The sequence below is a fragment of the Nipponia nippon genome, unplaced genomic scaffold, assembly GCF_047370975.1.
Source record: "Nipponia nippon isolate SJK-2023a ecotype South Korea unplaced genomic scaffold, ASM4737097v1 scaffold_3, whole genome shotgun sequence".
Taxonomy (NCBI): Eukaryota; Metazoa; Chordata; class Aves; order Pelecaniformes; family Threskiornithidae; genus Nipponia; species Nipponia nippon.
The window spans coordinates 53,805,112-53,831,952 of record NW_028262347.1 but is presented as its reverse complement, the minus strand read 5'-3'; the positions used below and the strand labels follow the sequence as shown (position 1 = coordinate 53,831,952).

The following is a 26,841-nucleotide window of genomic DNA, read 5'->3' as shown; positions in this document are numbered from 1 at the left end:
GGCACAACCATGAGAGTCAGGAGGGCAACACGAGGACAGTGATCTGCCACCCATATTCAGAAATCATGGGAAAAGCCAGAACAATTCCTCCCTCATCACCTGCTGCCTTAAGTCCCCAGCTCACTACATGAACAGTATCCCATTGCCTCAGCTCTGCCCCAACATCCCTCCCTTTCTCTCCAGCCTCTTCTCAGACTCCAGCCAGTTCACCTATCACGACCAGGACACTCCAGAGCTCATGAGTAAACCAGGGCTCCGTTTCTGCCTGAGCTTGCACTCTACTCTAAAAAAAAAAAAATGCATCTCTGAAAAGGCAATTATTGCACATGGACAGAGCCTGAACACATTTTGGTGACATCTCCTTCATGCACAAAATATCAAACCACAGAGCAGGCTTCCAGGACTTTGGAGCTCCAGAGTAAATGGCATTAACAAGAGTTGGCAGAGGGAGAGGGCATGGAGAACTCATAGTGGGATGTTGCCTCTCTAGCAGGGGGAAGCTTCCCAGAACACCATTTGCCACTCTGGACATCAATAGCAAAGTCTCATTTTGCTCATTATGAGCTGGGTGCATACTGCCTTCCAAAAAAAAAAAAAAAAAAAAAATGGGAAGCCAAAGAGGGATTATATAGGAAATGTCACAGTAGCCACCTGGAGGCTCTAGAATTTCTTTTAGACCATACAGAACTGAGAGCACTCAGAATTAAGAAAGACTTTGGCTGACTTTTCTTACCTCTTTCAGTGGCAGAATAAGTTTTGTCACTTGGCCCTTTCCTATGAACTTTCCAAGAATTTCATAGGAATCGTAGCTCTTGTTCTTGCGTGCTTCCATGACCTTGGAGACAATTCCCTTCACTTCCTTCTCTTCAGCTACATTCCCAAACAACTCTTGGTTGAAAATCTTTGGAAATCAGGCAATAGAAGGGAATGAGAGGAGCAGAAAAGCAGAGCCAGATTCCTCCAGTAGCAGCAGAATAACACTATTTTTCCCCACTCACAGAAAAAACAATTCTCCAGGTTTCCCACAAATCATGTCTACCTTTCCTTTGTCAACATAAAACACCCCAGTTTGACAGGTAACACCCCTGATGAAGAAGCTGTTCTCACACCCCTCTGTGGTGGTGTGATACAAGGAGTGGGACTGCAGTCAGACCAAGACATCCAAATATACCCCATCTAGGTGGCCAGCTGAGCTACTGGGCTCCCTGGACCGCACTGACTAGCTGTCTGTTGACTGGCTCAGCCATTTAGAGTACAGGGAAACATAGTTAGCTATCTTAATCTCAAATCCATTCCCTCTCAGGGTGAAGGGCTTAGGATACAGCTCCAGAGATACTTTTCTACTCTACAAGGAGTCTGCTGATGCCTCAGTAGAAAACAGTCTCCTTCCTTTGCAGTACACACACAATCAGCCCCATTTGCCACCAAGTCCGAGACAATCTACGCAACACCTTCTCCACCCAGAGCCTGCCCCAGGCACTTCATGATGCTCTTCCCTTCAATTTTGAATAGCTTTTACCTCAATCAGGATATCTAAGCAGGGGTCCAAATCACCAGCACTGAGCCTGGTAGTAAGGCCCTTCAGTAACAGGTTCACAGTGAAAGTCAGCACATGGAGCTAGAGAAGAAGAGAACAGACCATGTTTCCAACCCCCTGCATAGACCTTTTTAATAATACTGGATGGGGAGACTCCCACAGCAGAGACATCACAACTCACACACTGCACTTGAGTGCTCGTTACAGAAAAAAGTCACTGGGAGGACAAGAATCCATGTACCAGCAATCAGGAAGAGGACCCCTGTCCCTCCACACACCGGCAGGAAAACCTCCTGTTTCCCCAGTGCTCTTACTGGTATTTTTAGGCTGTGCTAATTGGCGCTTTGACTGTTAAAGCGGCCAGAAGCTCATGCCATTCCACTGTGGTAATTCACAAAAAAATCATTCTTAAGCCAAACCACTGTGGAAAGAGGAAAGACGAATTAATAGTCAGAGCCTTGGCTCTTGACCTAGGAAGCAAGGCTTCAATTAACATCACCACATACTGTCTGTGTAGTCTCTGTGGCAACTCACCTCAGATCATGCTTGGGCCTAATGAACTTACTGGAAAGATTCCCACTAATTTTATGGGAATCAGAAATTCATCCTTCACCACCAAACCTCAGCTCTTCACTGGGAAGATGGAGATGCTCTCTTCTTCCCTGCTTAGACTCCAAGTTCTTTGGGTACAGACCCTCATTTGACACTTGGCATAACAAAGACTCACGCAGGCACTAGCAATGGTATTTAGTCGTATTATACCAAGCTATTCTAGCAGTGCAAAAGAATTTCAGTAGCAACTTCCCTTTGGATTCTCCTCCTAATATGTTTAAAAAAACCTACAGAGAGTAGAAGAGGAAGAATTTCAGCATTACCTGGTACCCATGGACGAGAGTAGACTGCATCTCTTTTAAGATGTACAGAAGGTACCGCACTCCCAACACTTCCATGATTTTAGTGAGGGTGTTACGGGCAATGTCCCGGATTTCCTGAAATCTGTTCCTCAGAAACGTGCAGACTTTCAGCAGGATGCTGGAAATGGAGATAGACAGCTTAGTGCACCCCCGAAGAGAGCAGAACTAATTACACTGCTAGCTAGGGAGGCTGCTTTTCAGGGATGTTTTACAACCAGAGCTATAGTCAAAGCCAGCCTCACAGAAAGGCTGTATAGTCACACACACACCTACTGTCCTTCAAGATACTTTACAGATTGTCCTTTTTTTCTGTACACTATTCTCTCCGCAGCTCTGCCACCCCTACCTCTGCACCCTGCTTCACAGCTCTGCTCTTATTTAAGGACTTACCACGTTCCTTTCAAACTTAGCTTTAGAGAAGTCAAATGCTGACAGAGGGGAATGGCACTAGGAAAATGAGTTTCCAAAAAAGTATTTAAGGACTGTTAGGATGCCCCTCTTGGATTTAGCCTTGTATGTAACCACAGCTTGAGAAAGGTACCTGCACTCATTCCCAGCACAATGAGCAGCATTTAAGGAGCTCTGATGGGATTTACCTTGGCAGGTTGGCCTCCATCACTTCCTGGGGAAGACACTGCATCATCCTGACCATTGCAAAAGCTAATGGAACACGAACTACCTCGTCATCATTCACAGCGCTGGATTTCACAAGCTTGTGTTCCTCGTCTCTTTTAACCTTTTTAAGACAGAGAAAGACACAATGCACTTTTAATATACATGAACAAATCTTGCTTTTTCTCAACAAACCCTAGAAGAGGTGAACAAGGCAACCTGCTGTCCTCTGCCGACTACAGGAAAAACCCAGACAACTAAAGGACATGTGAGATGGATCCCTGTGTTTTCAATACAGAAGCTCAGTTGGGTACTAGCAAGTGGCTGAGAATTTTTCAACAGCCTGCACAAAGCGAATCATTTCACTTGTATAGTTCAAGCCAGTTCTCGGCAGGGAAGTGAAGACACCACACGGATACTGACCAGAGGGTCTGTCAGTAATCTCCATGACACACTAAAGGGGATGAAGCCTCTTTTTTGCTTTCAGGTGGTCTCTCCCCAGTTGTGCCTACGTTTTTTTTTTTTATATGCTGCACTTCCACTGGGTTTTTTGAAGTAGTGCCCCAGCCTTTATAGTAGCAGCCCAGGCTGCAAAACACCTTTCCAATGCCAGCTCCTCACCTTTGCAACAATACACCTGTGCAATTTAGGCAAGATGTTGACTGTAACTGTATCTTGAATGTGTTTGATCAGACACTCCAGCTCCTCTTTATTTCGGGGTAAGAAAGAAACAGGTTTGGTCACTTGCTCAGCATCTTCAGATGTCTCAGCTGCTTGCTCAGGTTCTGCTGGCTCCTCAGGGAGATTCTTCCCTTTCTTTTCCTCAACGACCTCCTCTTCCCCTTCACTCTGCTCCAGCTCCATGGCTTCTTCACCCTCCACCACTGGCTCAAGGTCCATGGCAGTAGCTTCTGTCAAGTAATTGTCAAAAGCACAGGTAAATACAGGAGGCCACAAAAATTGAGCCCTTAAAAGAGACTCTTGTGATGGCTTTGGTCTGGACAAAGCTCCCACCTATCATCAGTGACAGCAAACAATCACTAAGCATCAGAGTTGTTCTACTGGGTAGAGAAGCTCTGGCATGCCGGTTTCTGATAATCACCCCTCAGAGCAAGGCTTAAAGCAAAGACTAGGTTGCTCTTTGGCTGAACTCCACAGACAGCTTAGCAAAGGTCAATGTGTTTGAACCTTAGAGAAGTGCCATTCACTTACATTTGAGAATTTCACAAGGCAAGAGGTACTGACAAGCACAGCTGTGAGATATCATCCTCCTTCCTCAGAGTATCCCAAAGGCTCCAACATCACAACGGTGAAGAAGCCAAAGATACCACTTTTTCCCATGAAACAGTGGGGGAAGCAAAGCCGGAGCATACAGCACCCTGGTTAGGCTGTGGATAACAATGAGAGCAGCCAACATCGAGGACAAAAAACTGAGATGTGGCAGCAGTCACAGGGTTGGGTGCAGACCTTGCAGAACCCCCCAGATTTGCATAAACCTAGACTAGGCTGTTTTGGCTTATGGAGGCCTGGGATGGAGAGGTAATGTGGAGATGGTTCCTCCCACGTCTCCTCACTGAGTCAACACACAGGAGGACAGTCTGCATCGCTCCTGAGGAGGTCCAATATGGACATTTTTAAAAGCTGGGAGTCGCTGACCTCAAGAGTAAAACACAAAATTACGATTAGCTGCACTTTGAGCAATTAGAGGTAGTGTTTCTACAATCAGGAGCAGAAAGCTCACCTTGGTTCTCAATGGTCACAAGCTGCTTTTCAAGTGTTTTGTGGTCAAAATGAAAGGCTTCCAGCACTGTCTCTAACAAGCTGTGGAAGGAAAACACAAAGAGAGATCAGCTCTCCACCCAAAAAGGAGAAGCTGCATAGACCAACACAATGGAAAACCTTAAAAGAGCTTTTTAAAGAATTTCAGACTCGGTGACAGTGCAGCTTAAGGAGGTTTATCCTGAAATAACATGCCAGGAAATAAAAACTGGTTGCTTTTCAGCTAGATGCGTTCAGTGACCTAGCTCACTGTGAAACCTCACAGACAGTGGTACTGGAGCAACGGAGGTGTCCCAAGAGCAGGGACAGCCTGACAGGAGCAGAAGCTGCTAACGCTGGCATGCACTCAGTGAGACACAAATAAAGCAGAGACCTGTTAATCCTTCATAGCTCAGTCACATTGAACTGAAAGGCCGTGCCTATTTTTACTTGCATAAGCCCACCTCAAAGGGGGCAATCTCTCATCCCAGGGAAGAGGCTAAAATCCATGTGATGCTCCTTAACACACTGAATTTTGCCTTAGCAGTCTTTGGAGAAACCTAGAACAGCATCGCTCACAGTACCTACCTGACTCCCAGCTTTGGACTGATCTGTCCTGTTTGCAGGACATGGATGAAATGCTTTAAGTGGTACAAGTATGCTGACCATGAGAGATGTCGGCAGACAGCTCCAACAACTTCAACCGAGGCTGTTACCATATTTTCATGCTGCCCAAAAGACAGAAATTCAGCTGCTGTTAGTATTCATGCTGAACACGTGTCTAAAGCATACTTCACTCAAACCAACAAGAGCCAGAAGCAGTAATGTCTGTCTAGAGGGGATGCTTGGTATTCAGCTCTTTTAGATCTCCTCCCGGTCACCAGGTAAAAAATAAAATAAAATCACAGCTCACCAAGCAGATCTCCAGACCCACCTCCTCCAAATATTTCTGCACACACATTTAACTTTTCTCACATAACTAAATCTATGGGCTCACTTGTGTGAAGAACTAAAAACCAGTCAAGATATCTTACCACAGACACATGGCACACCGCTGGGCTATGCTGATCAACTAGAAATACACCTTGTTACCCCATTTCTGATGTGAAATAAAATGTGTTTGTTTCTTCACCAAGGTTTCAAGCAACGCATCTTGCTTCCCATTGGTCAAAGCGACTGCAATCACTCTACTGATGGGCGCAGTCTGTATAGCTGCAGGTGCTGGGTCCTATGCCTAAGCTCTAATTGTTTCAGCTTCAGAAGAATATTTCTGACAGTAAGCGAATTAGACACCTGCTTGGTCTGACATAAGCAGCTCTGCTGTACTCCTAATAGTGTGCAGGGAACTGTACAGAAGTGTGAAGCCTTGATTTTCCAAGTCAGAAGTAGAAAGTCTATCCACATTGACATTACAAGTAATTTCACCGCATATGTTTTCAATAAAATGTATGGAAAGTGACTAACAAAATGTCACCCTTCAAACTTTAATTACAAAGCTACTAATGATTTCAGAGGTTTTCAGCTGATTCCTGCAGTTCCTCCGTTAACTCTAGAGAAAACAGTATTTATTCCCACCTCAATTACTAAGCACAGCCTATGTTCCCCAACACACACACTCTGCTGCCAAAGAGTGACTAACCTCACAATTGAACAGGAAGAGAGCAGTTTGGAGGCAGAGGGGAAAAAATAATAACGTGATTACAAAAGACACAAACAAATATAACCCCAAGTAAAAAAAAACAAACAAAAAACCCCCCAAAACCAAAACACCCAACCATAAAAAACCCAAACCCCAAACAGTTAAGAAATCCATCTTTGAGAAACAGGACAGGTTTAGCAGATACAGGATTGGGCCCAGACTGCATCTGCACCTTCCAAACCCTCTTTCTGCCACCAAAAGCAGCACAGCACTCTTGTCTGAAAGGGGAACACTCTACAAACCTATCAGTCTTTTAAAGTACTTAGTCTTTTAAGGAGAATGGTATACAAGAAAGGTGAAAATATTCAAAATGGATGCATTCAATTTAAAAGCCTACCTTAAGCATTTTTTCACTAAAAATGGCAGTAGTAGCATAAGGCATGATGTAGTTCTGCAGGGATTTGGAAGAAAGCACAAGCTTGTTTTCAGTGAGCTGCTTAGCCAGTTTCCTCAGAGCTCGTGCCCTCCTGTGGATCTGAACCAGACATGAGAGACAGTGAATGAGGTGGCCCTTGAGCCACAGCTAGCACGAGGGAGCACATACATTCAGCAGTTCTGAAAATGCCTCTATTTTAAGTAATGACATAAACATATTACGGTCATTTCCCAAGGACATGCCATGCCCTTTTCCTTCACCCTCTGGGCTTTCACTAGCCTTTTGCCTCAATAAATATTCCAAATCAATGGGATATTTCACTGTGAATTCACAATCATAAGACTGTGCCATCTTCAGGTATCAGACAAGGGAGGCAACTGATACAAGATGAGAAGGCCTAATAAAATCACGAGGAGAAAAATATAGACTTTACATATAACTACAGACTCTACATATATGTAGCAAAGGCGCTCTCTGATTGAATCTCTGAAAGCAGGAGAAATGCTCTATTTTCACACTGCAAGAAAAAACAGGAGACCAGGCTTTGTGCAACGTTTATATTACAAAGGCCTGTGAATGAAAAGGGGCTGCAGAGTCTCCAGACAGAGAGTAGCAGGGAACAGGCTATTAAAAACAAAAAGACCTGTTTCCCTGCCTATGTCAGAGGGATCCTCAGGACATTGTTGCTGACTGTGGGCTGGTTCACACACAGGCTGTAATTGTTGGAGTTGCCTGCTCAGGATCATGAACAATCACTTAAAATGAAGCAATTCTTTTAGCTAAATTAGGGGGAGGTAAAAACCAGTGCTGATAAATCACAGAACCAAGAAATTTCTATCTAGAAATATGAATTTGATTTGCAATCGCCCATATGACGATGCCCATCCTTCCCCTTTTTTTCTAAAAAAAAAAAAATAATCTAATGACACAGGTGCAATTTCTTTGTATACACAGTGCATAGATGCTTTGGAAAAAACACTATCCCACAGTAAAATGCTTTTGCTTTGGCAAGGGAAGAGAGGCACTAGGGAATGCCTGTCACCTTTTACCTGCATGTGTTTCATGTTCTCAAAGAAGTCCATGTCAGGATCATGGCGGTTGGTCAACTGGACCAAATCCCGGAATTCAGGATTTGCTGGGAACGTTTGAATGAGGCAGGAAAGCAATGATGTGTACTCCTGCTGGATGTTCTGCAAGCAGCAAGCAGTGAATGTTAAGTACCCCTCAGAAAGGTTGCTACATACTCCTCAGAACAGCAGTGCTGTCATTTACAAGTGTTTCAGGCCAGGAAGTCCTATTCTTTGGTAACAGCAAATACACCTATATTTTGGACTGCACATAAATTAAAGTCTCCCCTCCAAAGAATGAGCTACAACCAAGAAAACCTGAACAATGGAAAGGAAACAAGACAGCTGAGTTCTATAACTTTTTAGATTTTTATAAGATTTCAAATGAAGGGTAAGTTTACAGTGGGTACCTGCACTTCTTATCCCAGCAAGGGACTCCAAAAACTCATCCATAAAATGTCTCATATACCCTGGTGTCCTGAAGACAGCTGGACATGCGTAATCAGATAGCACTGCCTTACCTCAGTCTTACTCTTCAGCCCCCTTCTCACAGACTCCAGGAGAGTGTGCTGGATTAGCTCCTTGTAGTCATCTTCTGTGTGGTCCATTTCTGCCAGTCGGCGGATAAAACTGGTCAAGCAAAGGCTTGCGTTGTCACTAAGAGCCATATCCCCTAGCTGAGTGGATGAAGAAATTGTACCACATGAGTCTGGATGTAACACCTTTTTCTTCCCAAAAGATTGGACTGAACAGTACCACTGGACACAACATAACAAGGCTTGTAGAGACGCAGTGACTCTTGAGACCCTTCCTGCAGAAGTTCTAGTCTTGAATTAATGCCCAGCCTTCCAATCAGGAAAAATCCTTTTAGATTAACCAGCAGGCCCATACACCAGAACATGCTGCATCAAAAGCAGCCTTTCAAGACAGTAATATGCCTTTTATACAGTACAAATTGACTGAACAGTTCGAGGGCTCACTGATAGAAAGGTGCACTGCGCTTCAGTGAGCCTTCTTGCTGCACTGTATTTGCCCTTCTGGACACACAGATGAAAAGGCAAGCAGATAAAACTTAAAAACAGGTGTTTGTAAGAAGACTCAAATACGCTCTCTGAATGTTTCACAGTGTCACAAAACAGCCAATGGAAATAATTTGGAAGTTAGATTCACCATGAACACATGGTACACAAAGCAAGAGAAGGAACATTCAGCCAACCTGGATGGTATAGAAGCAGTTGTGCATAACGGGGATGAGGAAGTTGATATCCAATGCTTGCATTTCCTTGATGTGGGCTGTGATTGACTGGAATGCTGACAGACGTACATCAAAGTCGATATCATCGAGATGTCGTTGATCAAAGGCATTCAGCTAAGAGAGAGCAACAAGTCATTCATGAAAAAGGCCAGAAACATGAAAATACAATGTTGGGGAAAAACGTGAGCAAATAAACTGTGCATACCTTAACAACATCAGTAATATACTTCAATTCACTGTCCAACTCAGATAAAGTCTAAAAAGAAACATAAAAGAAAACAGTTTAACTGTTATAGTTGTTCAAAATTTGGAGAACTCAAGACTTTACCACTTGAGACAAAAAAATAAAGCAGCATCATCAATCTTTCTCCTGTTAGAAGCTTAATAAGAGCCACTGTTACATAAGATGGAAGATGTGTGTTTTAAGTTCATAAGTTTCTAAATATCTACACTGAGTGTTTCCTGGGTTTTCCTGACGAAAAATAAGTTATGTAAGTCACTTCAGAGGAGTACAAAACAGCCTGACTGCTATAAATCTGTGAGAGAAGAATACAAATAAAAATCATCTTCAGGATGCTGAAATCCATTCTTATTTCATAAAGATACAGGATTTGTTACTGATGAAGTGTGCTTTATTTGGCTTCTCTTACACAAAAGAAGCCCGGTGATGCTCAAATCAACCAGCTGTAAGCCAAAACTTTTACAAATCTTTGTGCGGCTCATTAATTTCTATCATATGATGTAGATTAAAAAGGTTTTAAAGCTCATGTACAACAAAGATAAATACTGCTATTTGTTTTGTTCTTGATCTCTTAGAACAAGTGAAAAAAGCACAGAAAGACAAGTAAAAATGTAATACCTGAAATACCAAGCACAACTTATGTCGAGACAGTTTGTTATGGATGACAGAAAAAAGCTTTGCCAGTGGTTTGAGAAAGCTTGTAGGGTTTGAGCAATGCCTGAGCAAGTTCTGCACTGTCTCCAGAATGTCAATTTCTGTACCCTGAAAGAGACACATAACTGTCAATAAATACTGAAACTTCAGGAGATTATTTCATTTCATTGGGAAATATTTCAAAACACAGAGTGAAATCTGCTGTATTTTATTCAGGTCACAGATACTGAATGAGAACAAAGAATTAGGAGGACACACTCAATGCAATCATCAAATCGCTCAGAAGCACTTGCAAACCTTTCAATTAGACACAAGCACAGTGTTAGAGAAGAATGTCATCATGATGAAGACTTCTTTTTTGTGTCTTTCCTCAAATGACTCAAAGGTCAGGAGAACTAATAGAGCTTTAAAAAGTAGTCTTTCTTTAACCTGTGAAACGAACATTAACAGCACTGTATACTTGCATGGTCTCCCTGAGTGGAAATCATATATGGTCCATTATGATTCGTGATTTAAAAAACAAGAATCCTCTGTGAACAATTAAATGACCATTTGCAAAGCAGAAGCTACAGGTTGGTGCCTAGCAGTTCTTTCTGCACACCTAAAATCTCTCATTGAGCAGCTGCATGTCTTCTAAGAAAAACAAGACCTGAGCCTTGATCCAAGGATTCAGGCAATCAAGCTGAATAATCAACAGATTCATTCATTGTAGATGGGACTATATTTCTGAAAACAAGGTTTGGCAGCAAGGGAAACCCAGACAAAATAGTCTACCAGTATCCTCAGTGCTTGATTTATTTAACAGTTTACAAAAGCCTAAGCCATGGAGAGCTCTGCTTCCTTCAACTGCAGCCCATATGCTTTGCATGCCTGAGGAATTTAGGATTTTAGGGAAGTTTCAGCTCTGAGATACACTTCTGTACCCACAGACAGATTCCTTAAGAGTGGAAGCAGAACAGAATGGAAGCAGGAGATATGGGAGCATGTTAGTAGTACTGTATAATGTTTGCCTTTCATCCTGCAACAGATCAGTGTAGCACTGCCCATTACACAGCATGTACCACATGCTCAACCATATGTATTCATATTGCTGTCCAGATGCTGTGACTTTGGATTTGGGGTGCATAAAATCTACAGTGAAGAGCATTTATTTCAAACACTGCAAGGGATCTGGTGGATTGACTACGGTGGCAAAGGAAGTAAAGACTGCATAAACACTTCTGCAGATCTTCCCCATGAAAAGGGGGAACAGAGTCAGCCTGGACACTGGCATCCCTGCAAAGCATCCAGTGACTTGTACACATCAACATGCAATAGCGCAGCATGCTGAGCAGACTACAAGCACATGAAGACTTGATTTCAGGCTAATCATGAGAAATGGCATGTAAGCACTAAGATTTTTAACTACATCTTAAACAAATCCACTTTATTAAAAGAAAAATATATGTTTAAGGCGGGGGGGGGTAGTAATTTCTACCTACCTGCTCCATGTTACTCTGATAAAGGAAAGGGAGGAGAAGGCTCACAAGTACTGAATTCTGGCTCTTTTCTTGTATAAATTTGCTGATCCTGCACAGTGAGACAAGATAATTTACAATTTTATATCAATCCAATCACCAGTATAGAACAAAGAACTCAGTCAGCCCATCCATCTGTACCCAGGCTAACAGAGCGTACCCACCAAAATCATGGTATCAGCCCAAGTATTCAGTTCCACATGACTGCAGGCATTTCTGTACCTTTTCCTACCCACAAGAGGCATTGGTTTTGAGTACCAGCAATAGGAACAGCTAGAATACATTTCTGAAAACGTCTCCCCTCAGTCACCAGCAACTTGCAAGGCCAATGAGACATAATGTTTTTTAATTTGCAACCTATTACGAAAAGCCTCCTTCTTCCTCCTTCCTTCCAACTTTTTCACTGTTTTGAGCTCTAAAGTATCACTTACTTGGAAAGTATACTCAGCTCTTTGCTGACTTGAGCTCTATACTTCTTCTTTTTCACCTTCTCCACATTTAACATTGTTTTGCTGAAGTACTGAAGTATGGCAGGAACATGAGGTAGAACCAAGCGGCAACCTAGGCTGAGGTTCTCTGTAAGGGATACAACAGTTAGTGACACCCAACTCTGTGCTGCAAGCAACAGAAAGGAGATCCAACCCTACACAAAGGCAGAAACACAGACAAAGGAGGTTTCATCAGTGGAAGAAAAAAAAAATCCATGGGAGCTATGAATGCGTAGGGCAGCCGGCTGCTGGGAACATGCACCAGCACTTGCTGAGACCAAGTCTAACGCGTGTAAGTTGGGATCACAGAAAGCACACACAGAGAATAAAAGTTCTCCTCACAGATTTCAGTAACAGTCCTGGCAAGCGTGGGCTTATCAAAAGGTACCAAGGAGGTTCTTCAAAGGTAGTAACTGTCTCCTAAAATGGCTGGAGCATTTATAGATGCAGTTTTCTTTATTCTACCACTGACCTCTTGTGCAAATCAAAGCTGCCATAACAGGCACAGCGACAAGTGCTCTCCTTTCCACTACCTTTGAGTGTTACAGGTGAAAGATGTCTCCATGGCATCAAACACAGCACACCACCCTTCCCATCTATTACCACTCAAAGATAAAAGGAATCAATGGCAGGTGTTTCTTGTCAGGGAGCAGAGACTAAACATCAGTGATACATGACCATGTGCATATGGGGAGTGGGCTTGTATATAAAACTTGATGTTAGGCTCAGAGTCAAGTCAGCAATGCAGTTCTTGAAGTTATCCTATCATTCAAACCTTCACAGACAAAATAGGTCAACAACACAAACGTCTTCCCTATTCGTAAGGAATTTCTCCATGCTCAGGACCCTGACACTCAAATGTGGATCTCACCAGTCACAAGACAAGCAGGACTTTACAGTTCTTGAGCATGCCAAGACAAATTTGTACATTGACTTTTCCATCTCTACTGGGAGGCCTCCTTCCCCGGTATTCTCAGCCAGTGCAAAGACAACCTCAACATAATCTAACACCTCTACCCAAAGCACCCAACGGGCCTCACACGACTCTTACGCAGGCATACCTTCTGTCACTTCTCCAGTGACCATGACAACACAGTCGGTCACGCTCAAACTGGAAACCTGCTCCGTGGGTTCAAAATCTGGGCTGTTGAGAAGACTATCAGCTATGTCCATCACAAGACTGGATGTGGCCTCAGACAGATTCTTGGCTGACAGGACAGCAAACACATTTGACAGTATATCACACTCTGGGTGATCTGGGCGCTGCTTGGCCAGCAAGGGGAAATACCTGAGAGAAAGATTATAAAAAAGGTAGACTGAAAATTTAAATTTAGAATTTCGTACTACTTCTGTGCAAAAAGTCACACAAGAAGACAATGACTGTCTTCCACTTCAAACAGGGAAAAAGCGCAAAAAATCACAGAACGACAGTGTCATGAAAAACAGAATGAATGGAGGTTGAGAGGTCATCAAGTTCCTTTTCTTGCATCATCTAAACCTAACCCTTTCTCCATAGATGTTCGTCCAAGTCTCCTGTTAGTCTGCTCCTAACCTAATGATCCAATACCAATTTTTACAGAAGTTTGTATAGAAGTTCTTCATGCCTACAAATGACATGTCTTAAAACAGATACTGGATACTTCAAGCAAAGGAAAAGCAGTGAGTCTGTGAAGAGGTAAAAATCACTCAAGACAGCTGAGTTGGAATTTCTCACGGTGTCTGCATCAAAAAAAGCTCTCTTACAACTTCTAGTGTCAGAATTTCAGTGACAGATTCTGTGCGGAACCTGCCCACATTCATTCATAGACAGAAATAGGGAATCAAAAACATGAATGAAATGATGTATCGTAAAACTGACTCCCCACCTCCCAAGACTAAGAAGTCATTGGTCAAGACACAGATATGTTCTCAGAAGTCAGCCCTCCTCCTCACCCGTCAGCTGGGTTTGGGCTACATATCTGCTTGGTTGTTCATATGTGGGAAAAGCAGTCCAATAAAAACAGAGTAATTGCATAAATTGGAAAGCTTCACAACTGCATCTGGACTGCTATCAAAAGAATAACAGTCTAATGGAAAAAGAAAATATGGGTTTTGACACAATTATTCATAACCTGTTAGTGTGCTCTTTTTTTCCTTGAATTTTGCGTACCCAGGAGAAGTACTTATGCTTCTTTGCGAGAACAACACTCACCTGGGATTCTTACTCCAGGTGTGAATGAGTTTAAGCAGAAAAGTTGGAGAATACTGACTCTCTGAAGCCAATCTGCAGACCTAAAGGAGACAAAAATCAGATACGAATGCAACATGAGTACGTAAAGCCACTTAAAAACCTCATCTCTAACAAAGACCTCACTACAATCTATAGTTTACATTTTTTTCGAAAGTAATTTCGTCAACATTTTTCTAGCTCCCTCGATATTTGTGGAATCACTCTTAGATTATCTTACTCCTATTTATACACTATTCCAGCTACCATTTTTGCCGTCCTCTTGAAACTGGCTCCCCATGGAGCCTCACATTTGCCACAGAGACCTAGCAGCCTCTGCGGACATACCTATGAGATCTCAAGCGCGACACCCAAGGCTCACTCCTCCCACACTTCCTATGCCCTGGCCGCAGCACCTGCCATTCCAGCATCTGCTCCATGTCTCCATGGCCTCGTTGCTATAAAATCACCCTCTCTGCTCAGGGAGATGCTCAAGCACTGCACCGCACCCTGGGAATGGGATCTCCTAACAGGGTTGTGTGTCCAAAACACCTCCACCTAAGAACTGCCCGGCCTAAGCCCCACACAGTAGCTGCTGCTCCTTCGCATGACTGGACACAGGCAAGAGACCCAGTGCACAGGTCTGGCTCCCTCCTCTCTGCCACTCTGCAACCCAACAGGCTGCACGCAAGTCACACAGCTAGGTTTCCACCCTGACCACAGCTGGACTGTCAGCAGGGCACTGTTGGTGAACACACAAGCAGGGGAGGCTCCAGTGCATTCAGGGGCAATAGCCAGGATGGTGCATGTGGGGTTTGGACTAGCTCAGTCTGGGCTCAAGACCTAAGCATAACAGAAAAGAAGACAAGTCCGACCGTCATAGCCAGGGTCTTCGAAAGCTTCTTCCCCTTCCCCCAAAGGCTGGTAATGTTATTGCTCTGCATAAAACAGAGCTTTTCTGAATGACGTACAATGAAGAGTAAACCGTTAATCCAAACCTGCAGGACTGCTGCTCTGCAGACTAACGATACTGAGCCTCCACAGCAAACTCCTGAGGTACGAAGAGCAGCAAACTCCAGTTCCAAGTACAACAGGCTTAAAACAGTTTGCCTCTCCACGAGTTTTTATACACCTCAGTTCCATAGCTTCAAAAAAGGAAAGCCCACAAGTTGAACGATTCTTCTGCCAAACCCAAATCTTCATGGAGTTCACTGGTAGAGACTCCCTCTAGAGGGAGCTTCTGGATCATACTACCACCCAAGCTCCAAAACCAGCTGTCTTCCTGACATCTATAAGGACAACAGGAATTCTAACTATTTAGTCCTCACACAGGACTCCCAGCAGGCAAATACAAAAGCACACTGCCCACTGACAGACCCTGCTGGGTCCTTCTTATCCTGCAGCAGCATTTGTTTCTGCAGTCCCCTACCACAGGCCCAATAACTGTCACACAGAAAAGTAGTAAAGTGCACAAAGAAGTGACTAATATAATTTTGCTTCCCTGAAGCATCCAGGGAAGAAGTCTGCTTCTGTAGTTAAAGAACAAAGAAATGACATCCATTTTATTCAGATGAATTAATTTATACTTTAGCCTGTGATTTGATTATTCCAGGACTAATCAGACATGAGCCAAGAAACTGGCCTTGCACAGACACATCAGAATGCCAGAATCTGTCTGAGGCCGCATCCAATCTTGTGATGGACATAACTGACACGATGGACTCCAGTGCAGCTGGAGTTCTCTGCATGGTATGTGTTACACATGAACTGTTTGGAAGAAAAAGAAATACTTACCTGAGGCCATACTACTGCATGGAAAACTGCATCAATCTCTTCTGCACTAAAGCTGTAGGTCTCATAATCAGAAAAAAACTCCGCCACAAGCTTGAGTCCAAGACGTCTCAAATTCTTCAGTGGATTAATCAACCTAGGTTGGACCTGTAAAAAAACCAAAACAAACAAAACCAAAAAAACCCAGTAACACCTTTGCAGAACAGCTGCTAACTACTTGCTCTGAAATTAAATACAGCAATTCGTTGACCACAGACACAACCTTTGCTGGAACTATCACAACGTTCTTCTGTTTTCTCCTGTAACTTGTTCACAGTAGCAATCTACCTCTCAGAGCTGACCTACGTTTTTTCTAAGGGGTGCCTGTTCCTGCACTTAGTCAGTTACACAGGACTCCTTCAGCTCATGAAAATCCATGCTGATAGGTCTGAAGTAGCATCTGCCCTTTTTGGACAAAATGCACAAAGCTACGACACAGTTACATTTCCAGCCCTGACACTTAAATAATTGTTTTACACAGGAAAGGACCCAAATCAGCTCTCGAAGGTGAAGTTGTGTTTTGCATACTGAGATCTACTGGGAAGAAAAGAAATCAACAGACAAGGAGAAGGGGGAGGAATAGAGAAGGCAAGAATGCGAATCACCTCCTCCAGCGTGGGGGTGAAGTACAGCATTTGGTTACAGGAAGATGCTTCCTGTACCCATTGAGCACTTACATTCCATAGCCTTTCTTGGGGAAAGCATTTCAGTAAGGAAATCAGCCACACAGCTAATCATGAAGTTATTCATGCACTGCGGCATTCCGACTCCTCTCCTGGAGAAGAGTCTTGACTTGAGTAACCTAAATTATTTCCATACTGTGCAATGCAGCTCACAGCGCAAACACATGAGGTAGCTTCACAGTGCAGAGGTACTGAACTCCAGTCTCAGAAACAACAGAGCCATGTCAGAGCAAATAAAGGCCGCTGTCCGAGACTGGAGCTACATCTTGGGTTCCTCAGGGTCTCCAGTACATATCATGATCCACCACACGGAATAAACACTTTTATCTCTAATTTTGCAAAGCAGCTTTGGTGTCAAAGTCTCACTGAAAGACATCACAATTTTTTTTATTTGATGTGCCTGTGGACTTCTGAAGATACTACCCTCTACCATGCAATACACTGCTATACTCCCTTTGCACCCAAAATCACAGGTAAAAGGACAAAGAGGAGATGGTGGAAAAGGAACTAAACATGCTGTTGCCCAGGTCCTCCCCAGCTCTGCTGAATGTGTACTAATGGTGCGCAATCAGCTTCCAGGCAACAAGTGAGCTGCTTGAAGGGCCAAAGAAAGCATTAACCAGGCCGCAATGGCTAATGGTGACCCCCAAGCAAAATAATTTTGGGTCTCACACCATTCAATTGCTGTAAGAGCAATCCTCTGAGATCAAGTGCTTGAGAGGACAAAGAAACTCAATACTGAACACAAACAGTAGGAAACGGTAAATTAATAACTTGGCTTAAAACGGTCAAAGTTGATGTTTAACTCTCCAGGCAGTATCAGCCTGCAATAAATTACTCTCAAACTCCAAGAATGTCTTCTAATCATTAGCCAAGATAAACAAATTTCTCACACTCTTCCTTGAGCTTTTAACATCTCATGGGCTAATGAAGTGCTAAATTAAGTTCATACAAATGACAGACTGTCACTCCACACGTTACACAACGACGACAGGACCACTGTAGTAACCCTAGCAAAATGTGACTATCCCAGCAATGAATGAAGCAGCTTTTAAAACTCCTTTCCCAGTTTAAAACACATAAGCACATGAAACCCATTGCTTAAGTCAGACTGTGGGATGCTGCTGTCCTAAAAATTGCTCATCCCCTTCGTAAATGAAGATGGACACAAAATCATAGAATCATAGAATTGTTTAGGTTGGAAAAGACCCTTAGAGATCATCAAGTCCAACCATTAACCTAGCACTGCCAAGTCCACCACTAAACCATGTCCCTAAGCACCACATCAACATTTTTTTTAAATACCTCCAGGGATGGAGACTCAACCACTTCCCTGGGCAGCCTGTTCCGGTGCTTGATAACCCTGTCAGTGAAGAAATTTTTCCTAATATCCAATCTAAACCTCCCCTGTTGCAACTTGAGGCCATTTCCTCTCATCCTATCGCTTGCTACTTGGCAAAAGAGACTGACTCCCACCTCGATACAACCTCCTTTCAGGTAGTTGTAAGAGAGCAATAAGGTCTCCCATCAGCCTCCTTTTCTCCAGGCCAAACAATCCCAGTTCCCTCATAGAATGTGCTCTAGACCCTTCACCAGCTTCATTGCTCTTCTTTGGACACACTCCAGCACCTCAATGTCTTTCCTGTAGTGAGGGGCCCAAAACTGAACACAGTAGTCACGGTGCGGCCTCACCAGTGCCGAGTACAAGGGGACGATCACTTCCCTAGTCCTGCTGGCCACGCTATTTCTGATACAAGCCAGGATGCTATTGGCCTTCTTGGCCACCTGGGCACACTGCTACCTCATATTCCATAGCCAGATTAAGTTCCAGTTGGGCTTTGGCCTTTCTAATCTTCTCTCTGCATAACCTCATGACATCCTTGTAGTCCTCCTGAGTTGCCTGCTCCTTCTTCCAAACTCTCCTTTTTTTCCTGAGTTCCACCCAAAGCTCTCTGTTCAGCCAGGTCAGTCTTCTCCCCTGCCGGCTCGTCTTTTGGCCCATGGGGACAGCATGCTCCTGAGCCTGTAAGATTTCCTTCTTGAAGAAAGTCCACCCTTCCTGGACTCCTTTGCCCTTCAGGACTGACTCCCAAGGGACTCTGTCAACCAGGCTCCTAAACAGGCCAAAGTCTGCCCTCTGAAAGTCCAAGGTAGCAGTTCTGCTGACCCCCCTCCTTACTTCTCCAAGAATTGAAAACTCTATCATTTCATGATTGCTACGCCCAAGATGGCCTCCAACCATCACATCACCCACAAGTCCTTCTCTGTTCACAAACAAGAGATCCAGCAGGGTGCCTTCCCTAGTTGACTCACTCACCAGCTGCATCAGGAAGTTATCTTCCACACACTCCAGGAACCTCCCAAACTGTTTCATCTCTGCTGTATTGTATTTCCAGCAGATATCTGGTAAGTTGAAGTCCCCCACGAGAGCAAGGGCTAGCGATTATGAGACTTCTCCCAGCTGCTTATAGAATACTTCATCAGCCTCTTCATCCTGGTTGGGTGGTCTATAACAGACTCCCACCATGATATCTGCCCTGTTGGCCTTTCTCTTGATTCTTACCCATAAACACTCAACACAGTCACAAGGTTCTGTGCAACCTGCAGGCAACTATGGGACCTTGGATGCCTCCTAAATGCAAAGCCTTGCTATGTTTGATGGATTGTTTTCAAGACAAGTTCTAAACTCGAATGCTCACAGATGGGTCTTGGCAAGAACACACACATATAGTGACAAAACATTCATTACCTAACACCACTTGCTCAGTCTATCATCACGTAATTTCTTTCAGCACCACAGCGATGATGATGAATGTACAGTTTGCTTGTTGCTCACCTAATATACAGTCATGCTCTGCGCTGGACCAAACTCAGGCTTTCCTTTTCCTATTTGACTGAAACCTGGCAAAGGCACTAGCTTCAGAAAGACAGAAAAGCATGGCTCAATGTCATAGCTTCCAAACAGCTGGCAACAGACCCCCTGAGCTATCTGGGCTAGAGCTCAGGGATCTCTGCGCTGCTCTCCTGGGCACACGGCAACAGTAAGCCAACATGCCCCATCTTTAGGTGCAGCCAGTCTTTAATGGAATGTTTTCCTCACCTGACCTTTTCTGCATCTACAGCCATTGCACAGCAAGAAAAAAAAACATTCACAGTGCTCTGCAGATACCTGGCTGAGACCCAAATTGTGACACTGGATTAGCATGACTACTCCTGATACAGAGCTGAACGTGCTTCTAATGTGCTGAAAGCACGGCTGGTAGCCATGTGTCCCTGTGTCCCACGGCAGGAGACAATCACTGTAGATAAACACTGTTATCACCCACAATGCTGAGCTCCCCTAGAGTCTAGCAATGCTACAAAACACCTCAAAGACAAGTTTTGCTCTGAAGTCCTCAGGCAAGGAACTTTAAATCCCCTTCTTCCCCTGCTCAAATGTTTTATCCTTGCAGCCAAGAAACTACACCTTTAAGGCCAATTTCAACTTCCAGCCATAACTACTGTTATGTCCTTAAAACAAATCATTTACCTTTCCCTTATGCCCATCTGTCCACAGAGCAGATAGGTAGCAATGCACAGATATCACCTCCAACTCTCTCTTCAGTAACTCAAACAAAAATGCAGTCCAAAGCAGCTTTCAAAATATATTACCTCTGCCTGCACTGCCTGAGACCTGTACCACTTTCAGAAAAATATCATTGGTCTCTATTTTGACAGACATCTAATTGCTAAGCTTCACTCCACGCTGCCATTAAACTTATCCATATCTGAACCAGTGAAGGTGTGTGTACATATGCAAGCTAAGGGGAGGAGGGAAAGGAATTTAATTTACATGTATGTTTGTATATCGTACCTTCTCTCTTTGCTGGAGGATGCAGGATACCACAGCCGTCATGCAGAGCAGAATCTGCAGAATTTCAGGCAGGTACTGATGGATCAAATGTCCCATGTTTTTCAACACAACTTCAAGACCGTTGAAGAGGCTATGCTGACGCCCAAGAGGCAGGACTTTAGCTAAATCCAGTTCTGACATACTTCGAAGCACTGCAGTCTGGCAAGGCCCTGTGATAGGCAAAGGGACAGCAACTTATCTAGAGAAGCCCCACAAAGATACCCACTACTGAAAATAATTCTCCATGAAAAATAGTATAATCTGGCCCTAAATTACAGTTCCTCACATTTAGCTTTTTAAATAAGGACAGCTCCAGGTCTCCATCTCCTGTGACACTTAGATGTCTCCCACTGCTACAGTACCAGAGCACTTTACAACCTCTGTTTATTGCCATCGTACTCCGGCTAGCCTACAGTGCCAGTGATTGCTCATTCCTGGCCTGCTACAGCTTACTTGCACAGCTTTGTAAGGAAAAGCTCAGGGGAATCTCAGTCCTTATCAAAAGTTTACTTTCATCCTTTCATCCTTCCAAGGCACCATTAGAGACAAACTGAAGCACATAACAGTCCTAAGCATATTTATCCTCCCACATCTCTACAGGTCAGGAAGCACCATACCCCCAGGTTCTACTGCCTGTACCTACCATTACTGAATTGCTTCACAGCTTCAAAGAGTAGATCCAAGAACATTCGTATCTCTTCTGGCAGTGAGCCGGCAAGAAATCGCAGAACGATCGACATGCGAGTCCCTGCTGAAGACTTGCCCTGTGTTTTGCTCCCTGTTTTGTTTCTCATTCTGCCATAGAGAATTCTTCAAGAGCCAAAAAGAGATTGCATTAGCTTTCGGCAAGCCATCTGTTTCCTAACCTCTTATTCTGCAGGAGAAACTCCATTTAAAAATATTCTCTAGTGAGAACAAGCTGAGTGGAAGTCCCCCCTTCAGGGTCTCCACTGAATTGCTACACATCGCCCAGAAACATCCCAGTGAAAGATCAGCTTCTGCTGCTACAATGGAAGCTTTGCTGGAGACTTCAGGTATAAAACTAGAATACCTGCAGGCTACCTTGAGGGCAGCTACTGCTGAAGAAGCAACCTGTACCAGTACTTGCATCACTGTATCTTAATAAAAATACATGGTAATACTCAGTGAATTGAAATGTTCTCACAGTTCTCTCTAAGCCTTAGAAGAAACAGTATTTACCAAAATGCTGTTTTTAAAGAAAACACCATTTGCATAACACATTACATAAATGTGTTAATAAGGAAACCATGCAGAACATCACAAACTAAGTCATCAGACTATACCATTACTCATAGGTTTATCTCAACTGTTTAACATGAGAAGCAGCAGCATTGCATCTCTGCTTCTGGTACTTTGACATGAAACTTTTAAACCTGCGCTTCATGACACACCTCATAAGAACAGGGATGAGATCTGGTCGATGCTCCATTTTTACCACTGCGGTCTCCTCAGAAATACTGAAATGAACTATTTCTTCTTTAAAACTCTTGTCCTCCAGTAGCCTTTGCAAGTTCTCCCTGAGAGTAATAAACATTATTTGAGGGCAGGTAGGGGTTATAAAAATAAACAGACACACATATGCACCTATATCTTATTACCTACCTATCTAATCTATGCTGTGTATAAAATACTAAAGTACAATGTTCCCACACTTTTATCAAAAAATATTTAAAAAACCAGCAAGTCCAAGCTGATTATGTAGGAAAGTACCTCCTGGACACATTCTGAAGAGATTATTCAACCACAAACTACAGTTCTATGCTGTCACTTTCTCTGGGTGGTTACAAATCATCAGTACAAAAGACCTCTTTGAAAATTATGCACACACTATTCTGGGACAGAATGAAAGTGTTGCCATTTTCCTGTAAACAAAAAAGAGACACTGACCAACCTCAAGACCTTATTTCCTGTTTAAGATAGGAAATATACAGCTGGCTTAAAATTAAATTTTATACATATCTCTTCAACAAATACAGGAAAGTCTCTCTCTTTGACGCAACTGACCCCAAGCAGGATTCTGATAGGACAGCAGGCTCATTCACTGATGCTAAAATAATATAAAAGCTTTTACCTGTATGGCAGTAGATGAGGATGCTTGTATGTCATTATACAGTCAAGAGCTATTCTCTGTACATTCTGGTCTTGATGGGACAGTAACTGCAAATGACAAATAAAGAAAATGAGCCCCTATCTAGAAGACAGAAGTGCTTATCGAAAATAGTGAAACAACGCAAAGGCTCCAAGCTCAAGCAGGTTCTGGACTAGCTTACCAAAATGGAAACAGAATGTATGTGTTGCCAGTATAAAGCCAAGATGAGAATACACAACTGTCACTCATTAAAAGTGGACATGGCTGCTGGTAGTTCATATATACTTCCCCCCCACATCTACATAGGATAGCTATAATATCTGTTTTTTCATAATTGTCTTTTGGACCACTGTCAGCTTGCGCTTTCAGCTTCCAAAACCAGTTACCAGTTGTGCATCTGGGAAGACTGGATTTAAAAGCGGACTACCCAAACTATCCCAAGACACATGTATTTCTTTCCTGTGACAAACACAAAATACTCAGTTGATATGCAAAGTCTCACTGAGATTTGCCCTCTCTCGAAGATGACTCCTCATAACCTAAGCACTAAGAAATACAGATAATTTCCCCAGATGGCATCCTTATCAGTTCTTCAGCCTCCTACCAAACAGCACAGGCATGAATCAGCCAAGGTCATTTTTTCCATGACATCCCTATGCCAGACGAACCCACCAGCCATGACAATATATATGCTAAGACACAGAAATGGCAAACAGTAAGTGATGAAGTAATCTCTCTTCTTATGTTAGGCTGTTCTTCATGCACTGTTTTGACTTGTATGCATCTGTTCAATATTTTCCTAAGAATACAGGCAAGCAAACACATGGACCAACTCTTCTCCTAAGCAAAATTCTGAGGTTGACTGCAACAGAGTGGATGTTCATTAGAGATTCTCAAATCTGGGGACTAATGAATGGACCTTCCAACTGCCACACTGGGTGCCAGGCGAAACCCAGTGAACTAACAGGTTTATACCATTTAATACACTGACCACAGCCTCAGAGAACACAAATTGGGAACAATTAGAGCAAACCTCAATGATCTGAACAAATCTACAAATCGGGAACCAACAAAACCCAGTCAAACTAATAAAATATCCTTTTAATGAGTGTAGGATAAAGACTTAGAATCCCTCTTCAGTCATATTTTTGACAATTCCTTCAGGGAAATCCCTCAAAAAGGAATCTTATCAAATTGAATGTTCCTCAAGAAGAAATTCTATTTTCTTTTTTTTTTGATGCAAAATGATCTGTAGTTCACATTGACCATACTCTTTGTAGACACAACACTGTAGGACAAGGATAAATCTCCTCAGGTCTTCCCCAAGCTTTGGATTCACAATCCTCTTCCAGATCCTGCTGTGCAAGTGGAACAGACTCCCTCTACAGTCACTCCTCCGCCTTGCCAAAGACTACTACTTGTCTGCTGCCAGATCTGTTTGCATGAGCCACTCCTGGCAAACTAGGCCAGGTATCTCAAGCAGGTCTTTGCTAACGAGGCTCATTTCAAGTGAAGCTGGCTGGGAAGCCCTCTCAAGGACAGCTCCTTTTTCAGCTATCATGTCTGGGTTCAGAAAACGACAGGTTTCTGCTGTCTCAGACACTGCATGCAAATAAGAACGAGTTCATTTATTAGCAGTAAATTCTAAAAACCAGTAAATAGCATCACCTGGGTATATAATGCATTCAACTTCTGCTCCAGATACAACGCACGAGGATTCGAGAATTTAGAGAAAACTTGTAAATGGGCTATTAGCTGCCTGAAAAACAAAACAAAACAATTGTTTTTTAAAATGACCAGAAGAGACGATCCTGCATTATCACAAACAAATGGGGAACTTTTATTAAAATTGATTAACAAGGAAGAAAAAACCAAACAAACAACACAAGAGGATCCCAAGTCTACAGGCCTCCATTTCAGAGACACAGCAAGAGGTATCCTGTTCCCTCTCCTAAGCAGCTCCTTCCAGATGTCACTTCACTGCACAGAGAAGGCCACTTCCTCAGTTGCACTAGATGGGCTCAGCTTTTGATGAGAAAGGAATACAAACAGTCAGGATGCAGCTTACTTCTCTCTGCCAGCCCAGCCTGGAACACCAAACAGGTGAATTTACCTCTTTATTTATTTACCTGCCCTTAACTGGTACCTATTTCACTCCTATCAACATGAAAGGCTGCATTTAGCCATAGACTGTGCTGGACCTTATGCCGGGCTGCAAGCATAGATGGGAGTCAGTTCCTCTAGAAGTGACTGTCACCCCACATCTGCCCCACCTCCACTTTGTGGGAGAGGAGAGAGGTGACCAGCATAAGGAAGGTGTGAGATCTCCTCTAGCATATGCATCGTGGGGCTGGCAGAGGCTGTCCTCATCCAGCTGCTCCCCCTGGTAGTTTACACTAAGCTCTCCAGACACTCAGCTGGGCCATCCTCCTCCATGGCTGGGCTCAGCCAAAGAACGAGTACGACGCCTTCCAGCAAGCCCATGCCAAGGCTGGGGCAGGCATGGGTCCTCCCGCTGCCTCAGCCAGACCTCACAGGCTGCAGCCCCATGACGGCTCTCCTACCGCGGCACAGACCTGTCTGCATGAACTGTCCAGGGAGAAGATGAAGGGAGGTCACTCCAGAACTCATGAACACATCTCCAGTAAATCTTTTATGCCTCTGTTCCTGCTACCATGAACTAATGTGTCCACTTAAGTACAAGGACATTTTGAGATGGGGGGGGGGGGGGGGCGGGGACGGGGACGAAATCCTTCAACTGTCACTGTGTTTTAATTGCTGCTCATTTACTGATACAAGCCAGAATCTGGGAACAAAATGAAACACCTATAAGACACCTGGGATTAAATAACAATTCAGGTTACATATCAAATAGTCATCATGTTCCAACATGTAAGGTGACATTTTGAAGTTCTTTGTCATTACAAGGGCCATCCTTTGCAGAAAAAGTGGCAAAATACAAATCTTTGTGATGTATTTGTAATGGACATTTGACAGAGATCATCAGGGTAAAAAGACTCTGATTACAGAAATTGTGGAGAATTCATACAAGGAGTCACTTTCTCCATGTATTCGGCACTGCAAACAATGACATTGCAACAGTGTGTAGCTTCAGTCTAAAACACCACCAAATAAAAATCTTCGTCCCTAAGAAGACAACTAGGACCAAGATTTTTAACAGGTAGGTAATGGCAGAATCCCAATATTAAAACAGGTAAATGGACAGTCTCATTTTTCAAAGTGTTTGGCAATGCCCATGGTTTTAAAAGACCAACAGATAAACACAGAGAAGCCAGGGGAATGCAGGTATAATGGCCTCTAAAAACTTCAGAATGGCTTCAGAATACCATATAATTTTTGCTTTAAAGTAACACAAACCACAGACTGTCAGCAGGTAATGAGATAATGATAAAGCCTGGACAGGGTCTTTGGATATTTAGTACTGTGCAGGCAGAGCTTCTGATTCTAAAGCGCTTATAATCCATTGAAAAATTATGAAGTGCGAGCAAAAGAAGAAAAAGGAATATATATATAAAAACACAGCTTTTCTCTTAATATGAGCTGCTGAATCTGCCTTTCCATGAAAGCATTAGCAAAGGAAAACTAAAAATACTTACTTAGCAGCAGCTCTTCTTGTTTTCTTTTTTGGTAGTCCTACAGTAATCGGTTCCCCTTCTTCCTTTTCTTCTTCCTCCTCCTCCTCCATAGCAACATCATTCACCTCTTCACTGGGTATTTCTTTTGCTGCTACTGTACCACTAGTTTTCTTTCTAAGATCCTGAGATGGAGCCACTAATGAATCTGCTGGGTAGTACTCATTTCTGTGTTTTGTTTTTGTATTTTTTTTTTTTTTAAAAAAAAAAAAAAGAGGAAGGAATGAATTAAGCAGCATAGTATTTTTCGGGGTTTCAGGGCAAGAACAACTAAAAACTCCACAATCCATCATTCTCATTATTAATGGCACTGTGTCTTGGGACACTACATGGCTAAAAATGCCCAAAG

At 43.2% G+C, this 26,841-nt stretch overlaps 1 protein-coding gene across 3 annotated transcripts in view; it reads right to left on the bottom strand.

Annotated features, from left to right (window-relative positions):
* Nucleotides 1–26,841, bottom strand: part of UTP20 (UTP20 small subunit processome component) — a 65,717-nt gene that overhangs the window by 16,643 nt on the left and 22,233 nt on the right. For all 3 annotated transcript variants that reach the window (XM_087766154.1, XM_087766155.1, XM_087766156.1), the window contains 24 exons: nt 26,457–26,660; nt 24,508–24,598; nt 22,822–22,907; nt 22,142–22,267; nt 21,373–21,539; nt 20,691–20,899; nt 16,119–16,262; nt 14,310–14,389; nt 13,180–13,406; nt 12,062–12,206; nt 11,595–11,682; nt 10,078–10,221; nt 9,424–9,474; nt 9,180–9,332; nt 8,485–8,640; nt 7,946–8,086; nt 6,858–6,995; nt 5,410–5,549; nt 4,805–4,884; nt 3,685–3,974; nt 3,048–3,187; nt 2,413–2,569; nt 1,520–1,618; nt 734–901 (listed from right to left, as the gene is read on the bottom strand). In XM_087766154.1, coding sequence (XP_087622280.1) covers nt 734–901; nt 1,520–1,618; nt 2,413–2,569; nt 3,048–3,187; nt 3,685–3,974; nt 4,805–4,884; nt 5,410–5,549; nt 6,858–6,995; nt 7,946–8,086; nt 8,485–8,640; nt 9,180–9,332; nt 9,424–9,474; nt 10,078–10,221; nt 11,595–11,682; nt 12,062–12,206; nt 13,180–13,406; nt 14,310–14,389; nt 16,119–16,262; nt 20,691–20,899; nt 21,373–21,539; nt 22,142–22,267; nt 22,822–22,907; nt 24,508–24,598; nt 26,457–26,660 — 3,424 coding nt within the window. The remainder of the gene's footprint in view (nt 1–733; nt 902–1,519; nt 1,619–2,412; nt 2,570–3,047; nt 3,188–3,684; nt 3,975–4,804; nt 4,885–5,409; nt 5,550–6,857; nt 6,996–7,945; nt 8,087–8,484; nt 8,641–9,179; nt 9,333–9,423; nt 9,475–10,077; nt 10,222–11,594; nt 11,683–12,061; nt 12,207–13,179; nt 13,407–14,309; nt 14,390–16,118; nt 16,263–20,690; nt 20,900–21,372; nt 21,540–22,141; nt 22,268–22,821; nt 22,908–24,507; nt 24,599–26,456; nt 26,661–26,841) is intronic.